The following is a 12,050-nucleotide window of genomic DNA, read 5'->3' as shown; positions in this document are numbered from 1 at the left end:
TTAATTTGTGTTATGGTCTCTTGACTAGGTAACAGGGGTCTTTTGTATTTATTATTCTTGCTTATATATTCTACCTCATGAATTTTGAAAGATTCTCTTGGGTGTGGGAAAATTCTTTCCAAAGAAATCAGTGCTCCTAAGGATGAAGATACAGAAATGCACAATGTTCAGTCACAAGTTACTTAGAAACTCTGATAGCAGTGTATTAAAAATTGAATTGGTAAATAATTTTCCACTGTAGTTTTGAGAAAATCACAGGTGACCTGTGTGATTACAGTCACTGGAGGAAAGGACCAGTTTTCTTCTGCACTAGGAAAACAGTTCATAAAGAAATAATCGTTCAACTCAAAACAAAAAAAAAAAAAACCAAACAACTCCAAGCATTGTGGTAAGAATAGGCATGCTACCCTGGTGTCTGTAGGAGAGCATTCTGTAGAACATCAGTTAGTTATATTTTAGGATCAGTGTTCACTGTTGTAATACCTGTTCAGTTCCCCAAGAAATGTGTTTTGTGGTGAGAAAAGCTTGAAATGCATACTAAGGTGGAAAGTTTTGAACACTGTAATCTCTTTGCCTTCTACTGTGATATTTGGACTTGGACTCTGCAAGATGTGTGAGGAAGTATGTATAACTTCTAGACAAGTACTGCTGACTGAAGAAGCTTTCACCCCAAATACAGATTTCTTCACAGGGCCAGGACCCTTTGTGCTGTAAGGTCACTTTGCATCTGCTGACCATGGAATACTGCATCAAGGGTTGTTATGACACCAGCATAATATATATATGCTAAAGTTTGGTTTTTATTGCTTTGAGTAAAATGTTAAACATGATCCATGTCTTTTTTATTTTTGTAGAAGAATCTGGTAAAACCAGCAATGGAGATCTTTCCAACTCTACGCCTGCAGAGCCCGTTGTGAAATGACACGGCTGGTACGAGTGGTGATTACTTACTCAAATAACTCATGTTCTTGTCATCATCAGTAACACTCTGTAGGGGTAAAAGCTCTAGAGTTGACTTACTTGCTTTGTTAAACCCAAGAGAAAATGTACAGTAGTATACTAGCATCCATTGAGGCTAGGTCTGTGTTTGTCTATATTCCTTGTAGAAACTCCTATTTTTCAGGAGTTTACATTATTTTCAGCACTTTCTTTAGATTGAAAATAATTATATAAAATGTTGTCCTTGGAGGTAGTTATTTTAAAACGTGCAGATAAAAAAACCCTTAATAATTTCTAGATGCATTCTTGCATCTCTAACATAGCATTAAAAAAACAACTAAACCAATTCACAGGCTGTTTTGTCCAAGATTTGAACTGGTGCATCTCTTCAACCAGAAAAAAAATTGAATCAAGACACTGTGTGCAACTGTTGTCCAAAAAATAATTCAGGCATGTTATTGTGCAGTCCTGCTGCATTTAATACAGTCACAGGTGACACTGTAGATTTAACAGTGTATCTTGTGAATGTGTGTTAAATCTATTAGACAAAATGGAAGTCCTTATTGCTGTTTTATTCCAAACTCCCTTTTATTACTATAGGTAGTATTTGTACTGTGGGAATTTAGGATCCTGTCAGGCATTTATTTTCCCCTGCTGTTTCTACCCCCTTATCAAAGAATGGGAAGACCAGAAAAGTTAACATGACAAATCACTTCTCATTTCATACCGAAGGTCTGATTTGCATCCACAGAAGTAAGGAAACCCAGAGCCAAGACAGAACCACAATCAGCTCTTCCTTTTATGACCAGACACTGTGATGGGTGTCTGTAACTATTAAGTGATCTTACAGTTCCTGAATATGTTGTGCCTAATTGCAAGTTTCAGCCTCAATTCTGTATTTCCAGCCTTTGCAGGTCTGTTGTACTGTCTGTGTTGTTCATACAGTCTTACATGCCTCTTTATTAACAATAATTGCACTGCAGGCTCAGAAACTGCTGAACACTGTGAGAACTCTATATAACATCTGTTCATGCCTGCCAGTAGAGGTTCTAGATTGTGCAAGAGTTACTCAGATTCCTAACTTAAGTAACTGGACTTAGCTTAAAAGAAAACACAACTTTCATTAAAAGATACAGCTGTGTTTTAATCTCCCAGAAAATAAAACAATTCTAGGTCTTACTAACCAGAATAACCTACTCTAGGCAGTCTAATTGAGAATTACCTTTGGGGGTGTTTTTTTGGCACTATTAACTGTTTTTAGACCATACTTGCTTTAATAATTGTTTTAATGGCTCAAATTGTTCCACCCACTCTTGGGTCACTGGTTAAGACAATTCCTGATGTACTTCTGATTCACCCTGTCCTGCCAGTCACTTCAACATTCAGACAGCAAGGATGAATGTTTTGTCACAACTGGAAAGACCAGACTGATACGAAAGTTCCATTTGTTCTGAAAACATGACAGAGAAGCTTCACAGACTGTTAAAATCAGCTGGGCTCATTAAAGTTTTTATTTTTAATTCATTATAACTGCCCTAAAGAATGCTGCATTACTTGATTTATATTTTTGCTTTTTTTTTTACTTTGATACAGTTTTTTTTTAATTTGTGTACATTTTCTTTTTTGACCAAACTGTGCCCGCGCTGAACACTCAGTAGCACTGCTGAGATCAGCATTCTCGCTCCTCATTTCCATACTGCTGCAGTAGCTGTGCACATACTTCCATATTCCTCTCTCATCTGAAGTTCTTGGAGTGGAATGGCTGAACACCACCTTTCCTTCTTCCACAGCGGTGGCAGAATCACATACAGGTGGTTGTTATTTCCCCCAGGATGACCTCACTAGATAGCTGTGTATGGTCGAGACAAGACCCATGCTCTAATCTGCACTAGTATTCTCCCTTCTCCATATTTTCTATTTTTTTTTGGAAACACACTATCTTGGAAAGGTCAGACTGTGGAACATAAGGTGAACTGAGCATTGTGTTAAATGTATGGGGGTCACCAAATTAATTCGGTTTGGGTGATGGAAATTCTAGAGGAAAGACAGCCTATTTTTATAGAAGCTTGTTCAATCTGGGAGACCTGAATGTATATTCTATGTGGCAAAAATATATACATACACAAATATGTGCAGTGATAATAGAGCTATTCTTGCTAATACAGGACTGTAGTTTGTACTTCCTTCTTTCTCTTTGTCATGTAGCAGCATATAAATGCAGACCGACTTTCCTCGTGTGAAATACAAGGTGGGTCCCGGGTTTGATGTCACACCCCCCACTGTGTCACATGTGACACTGAACTGCATTAAATCCTTTATTCCCCCCCACCAAGGATATGGAAGAGGTGCAACATTCATGCTGTGGTGCTACTCCTCCTCTCACTGCTTTTGCCCTCCTGTTCCAGTTCCAGGAACAAAATGGACCCTTAACCGGTCATGTGGAGATGAGACGATGGAGCTAAAACAAAATATCCCCCGAACTAAACCAAACATGCTCACTTGAAATTCCCAGAGCTGATGTCAGTGAGGATGATGAGGTGTTGCAGGTACATAAAACAGCTCTAGGTTTTTCCCCCTTCAGGATGGGTGGAACAGGCTGAAGGCCAGGCTCCAGCAGGCAGCTGCCAGCACTGCCCCCGTGTGCTCAGTCCTGTGCCCGGGCTGCTGCATGTGGAGGTGGCAGCAGCTGCTCTGCCAGAGGTCTTGCACCCTCCTTCCCACACGGTGCTGTGCCCTTTGTGCCAGGAGCCCCGGGCTGCCTTAGCCATCCCCCTCGCAGGATGGTGGTTGGGGGAGCAGAGCAGGGACACCAATGCCCTTCCAGCCCTGAGATCGAGGCCTTTGCAGTGACTGGTGACCAGTGATGGCCCCAGCAGCACCCAGCTGGTCAGACTGCTGGTGCTGAAGGGTAGATTCTGGAGGTCCTAATGCAGTCTGTGACCAGAAGTAAATTGGAGTTTCATCAGATATCCACCATCAGCTGTTTTCAGCTTCTCAGGTACAAAGGACCAAATGTAATACTCAGTGTTTCCTAACTCATTGTACAAAAGGGTATTTTGTTACTTAAGTCTCCTTGGTTTGTGAGTAGAGAACATTATGTACATAAAACTGTGTTAATAAATGCAATTTTGAGAACCTCATTCTTAGTGTCTTGAGTAACACCAGGTCAACAGGTGTTAATGTTTTTAATAAGATAGCTTCAACTTTTATTTATAAAGAATTTTTTGTGTCAGTTACTAACAGGTTTCTTCCAGGGTTCTTTTAAACATTCAGTAACCAGTTAAATTAAACTTATTCCACATCAAACACTTCCAAACTGGGATCTTTTGGATACTGTTGCACAGCTTCTGCTTACAGAAAATGAACTCTCCTAGTACGTGACTGCGAAGAGTTAAATTAAGTTTGAGGAATTTTTTTCTAGATACCTCATCTTGATTAATACAAACTATGCTACAGATTACACCCATCCCCCCCAATAAAAGCCGTTTATTTTGTTTATTTTCGTTCGTTCTTGCAAAGTACAGTTGCTCATGTTTTCAGGAGGGAAAAAAATGTGAACTTATTACTTATTAGCCAAATGTCTCTAGTATCTACTCTCAGGAAGGTACTATGAGACTTGTCAATGCATTGTAGACTTGTCTAACATTTTATTGCTCAGTTTCTTAAAACCAAAGATTGCTGGTAGACTCAGCTGTTGTATGTCACCACAATGTTAAAAATACAAAGAATTCTTACTATAGAAGTACTTATTTGTCCTACTATTACCATCTCTGGCAACTTAATGTTTAAGAAACCTAACAACAGAAAAACTGCACACAACTAACATGCCACATTTGTTGACTACTTCTGAGGTTTGCATGTCAGCGGTATTTAGAATAATAAATCAAGGAGGTACATAATGTCCATTACTTAATTACAGAATGTGAGTGTGGTCCCCACGAAGGTAAGAGTAGGCACTTAGATTTGTTTTGTAAGCTTATTCTAGATGCAATATAAAAATAGATTATATTAATAGGAAAAATTTAGTGTTTAACAAATTGTTTTGTAAATAGGCTAACACAAAATCTTGTTACACTTCAACTAGACTAAAAATAACTTCATCTGAAATAGAGTAGATAGTGCATTTTTAACCTTCATTCAGATGCACATAATCATGCAAACTATGAAAATTGACTATGGTAGGAAAGTTGAGGCCTGATATTTGTTAAAGGAGCTGACAGCTCACACGAATTTCAGTGGAATGGTGGGCTGCTCTGTGTGTGTGTGAAGAAATGCCATCACCCCTGGGTGGCTGACAGCTGCGCTCTCCTACCAGCAGCAAGGGGCTTGTGCTGAAACGTTCCTGAAGATTGTCAGCTTCCCAGACACAGCTACGCCCTACACATTCACAAATGCAAAATGCCTGGAAGGCCAAGTCCTGCTGTCGTTCCACTGGAAATCCAGAGGGAACTCCGCTGCAAAGATGCCGTGTGCTCGCCAGCAGGAAAAGGGAAGCCAGCCTTGGGTGTGCGCAGGTGACTGAAAACCGGAGATTCTTGCAAAATGACTCCCTGCTTTTGCTGCTCCCACACAGGCTGCAGGAAGTGACAGGAGTTTTTTATGCCTCTGATTCCTCCCCTCCTCCATGCGTGGTGCCATCCTCTTCTGACAGATCATTCAGAAGCATGAACTTCCCATCATTTGTCAACGGCACAGACTTCATTAGCTGAGCTAATGCTTCTGGGTCCTGAAGAAAAAGAAGAGAGGTCAGCAGGCTGCAGCATTTGAGGAGCATACACATTTCCCAGTACTTCTTGCTAAGGTTTTGCAACTTGTTTGTTTGGGGTTCTTTTGACAAAATTTATTCTAAAGATTTGAAACATAAAAAATACCTTTTGCTTAAGTAAAGACACCTCTTGGGTATATAATAAAAGAAATTAATTTTGAGCCTTTATTTTGCTGCTCTTTAGTTACTGAAAAGCAAGGAGAAAAATAACTGTCTAAATAATTTTAACCCATATTTATTGCCTGTGACTACAAGCTCATTCCCCCATCTTGTTCTGAAATTTTAGCAGCAAAAATATACAGCGAATAATAATGTATTAATGTCACATGTATATAGATAAAATGTATCTGCAAGGGACAGGATAACTTTGCCATTCATTCTAAGTGGAAAAATACTTCAATTTTTCATCCCTAAGGGAAGAAAGAATAAGTTTCTAATAGTGAAACAGCAATGCGTGTGATTTTACACTTCATCCCAAAGAGCTGGTCTGGTTTTTGGAAAACTTTGCTCACACCTCCCTTTCAAACATGAACAACTGGATTTGTATAGTTCTGAATTTGATTTGGGGTGGCACATTTTATCTCAAGTCGTGCCACTGACAAATCAAACCTGAGTTTATTTTTGCTGTGTCAAATAATGTCTGCAAATAATGTCTGTGCAAATGCCACATAGGAGAAGTAGCAGTTCTTTTTTTCTTATGCACACCAGAGGTACCCACAAAGCAGACCATGATGTATCACCACACAGATGTAGGGAATGAAACAAACTTACCTTCTGTGCCTCAATGATTTCTTTTCCCAAGCTAATGGCATAGCAGATCTAAAAAGAAGGAATAAATGTAACATTCAGTTTACATGCGAGCCCATGTAAGGCTGTTACTGTTTGTTAAGACAAAAATTCTCCACCCCATTCCTCATTTCTGTTGTTATGGCATGCAGCAAACACCCCGTGGTGTTAGCACAGCATGGCTGCCTTGTCTTTGAAAGTTTCACAGATGTACATGTCTCAACATAGCTGTCATTCCTTTTTGTTAGTGCTGGTGCTAGACAATTTCCCCTCTCTCTTAATTCTGCATCCTTTCTTCCTTGTTGTACATGCTGCTGCATTATCAGTAAATTTGGTCCTTTTTAGACAAAAGCCATCAAAGGCTTGCATGCTAACACATTTTCTTGGCAAGAAACTGAGCTGCTCTTGCTTCTGTAGCACTGTTTCCCAGATGTGTAAGCCAAGAAGCCAAAGACCTGTTTTCTATATAAAGTATTTTATTAAATGTTATGCAAACCTTTTCCCCTTCCGTGTTGCTCTCAAAAACATACGCGCTCATGGACTCTTCTCCCAGAGTCTCAGTGAGGTGGACCACAAAGCCAATCAGTCGTCTGTTCTCCTGGTGGGCAGCAAACTGTGTCACAGTGGTGAGTTCAAACTGGAAAAGTAAAATGACTTATTTGTTTTAGCCAGCATACAGTCTGCTTGGTCAAGTGCGTGTGACCAAGTAGTCAGTGGAAAACTGGATTCAGAAAGAAAATGTACTTACACTTGCTCGTGTAACTTGGGTTTGAGGATCTATTAACCTACAATTACATACAGGGGAAAAAAAATTAGAGTGATTCTGGGTAATTCTAAGGGGTTTTATGATAGAAGGGCAATCACTACAGCAGTTTTACAGGTGAGGAAATTGGCAAGGTTCAACTCGAGACCCTGACTCTCAGCTGGCTGACATGCACAAGTCAGAGCACCTTTCTGAATCACTCAGAAAGGATCCTGAGTGCACGGGCCAACACATAATGAAGAGGGACATAAACACACCCCAGCTAAAGGGAGTGTATCTTCGTGGGGCCTTATAGTCCCATGGTATCCCCTAGAATTTGGTAGGACGTTCTTACGACTTAGCCAGGAGGATGATTTCTACATCCTACAGCATAAGATACATTTTTTTCTAAATAAAGTGACTCTGGGGATCTTGCTTCCTCAAAGAGTGTATTTCTTGGAAAAACAAAACCAAAAATACTTTATTAATTACAAGTTGTAGGAAGAAAACACAATGTTGGCAAGTTGAAGGTTTTACAGTACCTCAAGTTCTTGCTGGTGACCATGAGATGTGATTCAGTCATACGGAATATGTTGTGGATGGCACGAGCAGCCAGCACTTGTCTCATAGCTTCATAAATCACCTCACACGTGCCATCTGACTGAACAGCCATAGATCCTAAAAACCGAACTACAAACATCTGCTGCAGGAGCAAATCTGAAAGACAAAAGGCATGACTTCCTTCACCGTGCTACTTCAATTTTCCAGTAACTCAAGTTATGGAATTATTGTATTCACTTTGGAAATTCAACAGAAAGGCTGTGGTTGGTTACTGTTGCAAGTGGTGGCTTCCTGCCATGAGCCACACAGTGCCCTGACCCAGTTTTAAACAGTGAGTGAAGAGGCAGCAGTGTGGAGGTGGGGAAGGAAATGACTGCAGTTGCTTGGGAGCCTTAAAAGTGTAACTGGTCCTTTTTTATTTATTTGATTAGCTACTAAAATTCCCTTGCCTATTTTGCTATCGGGTTCACATAAACTGCAAATAAACTGTGATAAATTTATGACTGAGCGCAAGCCTTGGCTTCTGTCAAATTATCTCGTAATCTTTAAGCCTTGTTGGTTCTTCACTTTCATCACATCATTCTGACCTTCCATGCAGCTGGGTCCAATGAGGGTTTCATTAAAGCCTTCCTTGCTCCTTGACTGTCACCGTAAGACTGACTTACAAGTAAGCAGCCATTATGCAGCAAAGCCATCCTTTGCTCAGGCTCCCTTTGCAGCTGGTGGTGAGCAAGGGAAAGCAGGTCCCGCTGAACGTGATTGCTCAAAGGCCACACAGCTCTGCCTGCACCTCGCAACCCACCGAACTCACAGTGGGACAGCACGTGCAGGGGGAGGGCTCGCGTCGGGAGGGGCTGCTTTGGTTCTTCTTATGCGTAGTTTTCTGACGGGGCTGTGGGTTCCAGACAGTGCTTGTGACTGGCACAAAGATGGGAACAGCCAGGGCCAAGCCCTGCATGTGCTCAGAGAAGGTCAGAACTGTTTTCTTTCACTGGCATGTCACCGGGAGGAGCTTTATGCTGGGCCTCTGGGAGATTTACGCTGTGGATCTCCAAGTGCACCTCGGTAAGGAATGACTACAAAGCAGCCTCAAACTTGAACAGAATTATAATAGAGTACTATCAACCCCTTTTCTAAAGAAGTCAAAAGCTACTTTAAAAAAAAAAAAAAAAGGAATGGAAGACAAAAGAAAACAAAATCTTCTTGTCTTTAAATACTTTAAATAAACCTGATCTGGAATACAGCTTGGACCAGAAAAAGGTGTTTGTTTTCTCACAGGTAGCACTGTTTTAAAGACTGGCTTCTGAAAGGTAACTACCTTAGCTGTACTGTGGATCTGTTACCACTGCTCTATGGTGTCAGGTGCTTTCCTTACAAGACACTGGGCATCTGACAGTCTAAAATCCTGACTAATTTTATTAGGGAAAAAACAGCACTGACCTTCCTCCTCATCTTTGTTGCTGTCTTCCGATTCCCCAAATGGGTTTGCACGCCTATGAAATAAGAATTAAAACTTTAATTACAGATTCTGGTCACCACAAACACATGCTGCAATACCTCATCTTCTCCCCTAAAATCACACTGTGATTTGATTGATCACTGTCTCGGCCATACCTGCTGCCTCTGTTCTGGTCCAGGAATTCCATGGCAGGCAATACGATATCAAATTGAATTGGTGTTCCAGGAGCAATGAGTTGTGTGGAGTCCTGAATGTCAGCTGATTCACTGGGAATTATTTTATCATTTTCCATATTCTTTACATTCTGGCTAAAGTGAAAATGGAAAAGAAAATATGTTTCAATCAGTGATACTCAGCCTTTGCTCTGGAAGGGAGACAAGATTATTCAAAAATCCAAAGCAGGACTGAACCACTATACAAACACAGAAGTAAGATATTTTCCTATTGATTTGTTACTGAGGACTCTAATAAATAATTAATCTCTGGTTGGTTGGTTGGGGTTTTTAGACACAGTATTATTTAGGAAAAAATTAAGTGCTGGTCTATTAGACCTGAATGCAGATCAACTCTGAGTGTCGGCTCACTTTCAGCAACAGGTTGCCACTTGTCTCCCTGCCCTACAGTGTCCATATTCACAGCTGTGTTACCAGACCTGGACTTGTGTCTACAGGTGTCAGCGACAATCCTGATGCCTTAAGAGACCACTCGGGCCCAGGCTTGTTAAAATCGCACACGTGCAAGGGAGAACGTTACCTGGGGTGGTGAACTTCATGTTTTTTCCCCAGGCTGGTAATGGGAGTCACTGCTTGCAGGGCTGTCTGATTCAGCTTGATTGCAGCTGCCTGTGAAAACAAGACAGAACAGCCCTTTTATACAGGTACTTTACATTACCATGTAAAGAATAACGGGAAGGCAAGTTGGAAGGAAGGGACCGAAAGACGGAAACAAGCTCCTACCTCTGGATTGTCAGTGAGATAAATCTGCCTGGAGATGTTGTTGATAGCACATATCCACTGGAAGGGAAAAATTAAACTGAGCTCTTCAAGGTCATTTGTATACAAGAATAACGACATTTAAGAAAATATTTTTACCTCCTCATATTCTTTCTTGCTTTCTGCTTGAAGGGTTATACCCCTGGAATATAAGCACAGTGTGTAAGTGCTAAGAGTGGACTCCAGGGCCTATAGTAACATCACCAAGCTTTTTATCTATTTCCATCAAAGGAACAAAAATCACGAATAAGCTGCAACTAAAAGATAACACATGTGCTGTTCAGGCAGTTGTGGGCGAGGATTGGAAGGAACATGCTTTTAATTTGGAAACACCCTTCTGGAAACCGAGAAAAGCTTACTACTACACCAAGCATGTTTTACATAAAAGAGCATCTGAAGGGGTAGGTGTGACTGGCTGTCCTCAAATAAAACCTGTCTCATACGCTTTTCCTGTAGGAGTAGTGATCTGAAAGCAGTATCTTCTGTCTTCGCAGTCTACAGCCATAACAGAGCAGTTGTCCAAGTCCTGAATCAATCCACCAGCTACTGCTCCCCTTGGCTGACACATCAAGTTGCCACCTTGAGTGAAGAAATACAATCTTTCCCAAGTTGTAGTCACCAGACCTGTTTTACTGAAGAGAAGATGCAGTGATAAAGACTCATTACTATTTAGAAGTAACTCCAAACACGTATCAAACTGCAAACATATCTTGATGCTAATCAGAACTTTATGTCCACCCTGGCGTTTTTTTAATGATGGATCTCTGTTAAGAAGTAAAAGCAGCACCTGTTCCTAGCAAAGACTAATCGTTAATGAAAGCTGAAGGATTAAATTAATTACAAACATCCAAGTTAAAAACAGTATCTTCTCATTAAGGAATAAAAGAGTATTGAGTAACTGACATAAAGCATTATTAAGCTATTTAGTTGACAAGGTGATGATTGGCCAAAGGTTGGACTCTGTGATTGCAAAGGTCTTTTCCAACCTAATGATTCTGTGACTCTGTGAAGCTGGATTAAAAAAAAAAGGTATTTTCAAGCTGAAGAGCAGCATGAGCAATTTCAGCACAGAGAGTCATAATTTAAAAAAGAATCTTCTGCAAACAGTATCTCAGAGACCATCTCCTCCCTAGCTATAGAGTCCTATTATACTGTAATCCAGCTCTTAGAATATTACAAGAAGTTAATAAATATCCACTCACAAAGAAAAAATTACTAGTCAAACAGGAATAAACTGATATTTAGTAAGTCACATAAACAGGGTTACTACATGCCACCAATATACATAACTCCTGCAGAAGTTGATAGAAGATTTTATTTGGAAAATCTGCAGAAGTAACTCCACGTATGGTAACATTCCAAGTTATGCACTTGCATTGTTCATAAAGCTTTTGTTTATGTAAAAGAGGCCATTTATGAAAACATGTATAAAACATACAATAGCTGTTTATTTTTGTACACACATGTTTTCTTTGGCCCTAAGATCTGGGAACAATCTGAATCCAGCCCCATCAGTTCCTAATATTTAGCCACTTTAATGCAGGAAATTATTCCTGTAGGCAAATTCAACCAGAAGTAAACTTCTGTTTTCAGGAAAATAGTCTGAAATGCCTTTAATTTGGTTTAAGATTCTAAAACGCATTTCCAAAGATGACAGAGATACTCAAGGGCTAAAGAGGAGAGCTGCCACAGTCATACAGGAGCCTCAAAAATCATTGCCCGAGAAGCCTTTATGATCTTAAAAAAAAAATAAAAATGCAGCAACTGGTCAGCAACTAAACAAATCAACCCATAGCAACAGTGTTC

At 40.3% G+C, this 12,050-nt stretch overlaps 2 protein-coding genes across 5 annotated transcripts in view; one reads left to right on the top strand and one right to left on the bottom strand.

The window, feature by feature from the left end:
* The window catches only part of WASHC4 (WASH complex subunit 4), a 41,197-nt gene extending 37,118 nt beyond the window's left edge, over window positions 1-4,079 (top strand). For 3 of the 4 annotated variants that reach the window (XM_050325066.1, XM_050325065.1, XM_050325064.1), the window contains exon 33: window positions 855-4,079. In XM_050325066.1, the coding sequence (XP_050181023.1) occupies window positions 855-922 (68 nt within the window). In that variant the 3' untranslated portion in view covers window positions 923-4,079. The remainder of the gene's footprint in view (window positions 1-854) is intronic. The other variant, XM_050325067.1, reaches the window with a different exon arrangement.
* Window positions 4,080-4,562: 483 nt separating this feature from the next.
* Window positions 4,563-12,050, bottom strand: part of APPL2 (adaptor protein, phosphotyrosine interacting with PH domain and leucine zipper 2) — a 33,004-nt gene continuing 25,516 nt past the window's right edge. Inside the window, exons 11-21 of the mRNA XM_050325070.1 lie at window positions 10,688-10,876; window positions 10,344-10,386; window positions 10,209-10,265; window positions 10,006-10,094; window positions 9,408-9,560; window positions 9,234-9,286; window positions 7,775-7,949; window positions 7,239-7,275; window positions 6,987-7,127; window positions 6,476-6,523; window positions 4,563-5,665 (exon numbers count right to left, since the gene is read on the bottom strand). Of these exons, the coding sequence (XP_050181027.1) occupies window positions 5,537-5,665; window positions 6,476-6,523; window positions 6,987-7,127; window positions 7,239-7,275; window positions 7,775-7,949; window positions 9,234-9,286; window positions 9,408-9,560; window positions 10,006-10,094; window positions 10,209-10,265; window positions 10,344-10,386; window positions 10,688-10,876 (1,114 nt within the window). The 3' untranslated portion in view covers window positions 4,563-5,536. The remainder of the gene's footprint in view (window positions 5,666-6,475; window positions 6,524-6,986; window positions 7,128-7,238; window positions 7,276-7,774; window positions 7,950-9,233; window positions 9,287-9,407; window positions 9,561-10,005; window positions 10,095-10,208; window positions 10,266-10,343; window positions 10,387-10,687; window positions 10,877-12,050) is intronic.

This window comes from Myiozetetes cayanensis, unplaced genomic scaffold, assembly GCF_022539395.1.
Source record: "Myiozetetes cayanensis isolate MyiCay16 unplaced genomic scaffold, myiCay2020 scf3, whole genome shotgun sequence".
Lineage (NCBI taxonomy): Eukaryota > Metazoa > Chordata > Aves > Passeriformes > Tyrannidae > Myiozetetes > Myiozetetes cayanensis.
This window is presented reverse-complemented; position numbering and strand designations above follow the sequence as displayed.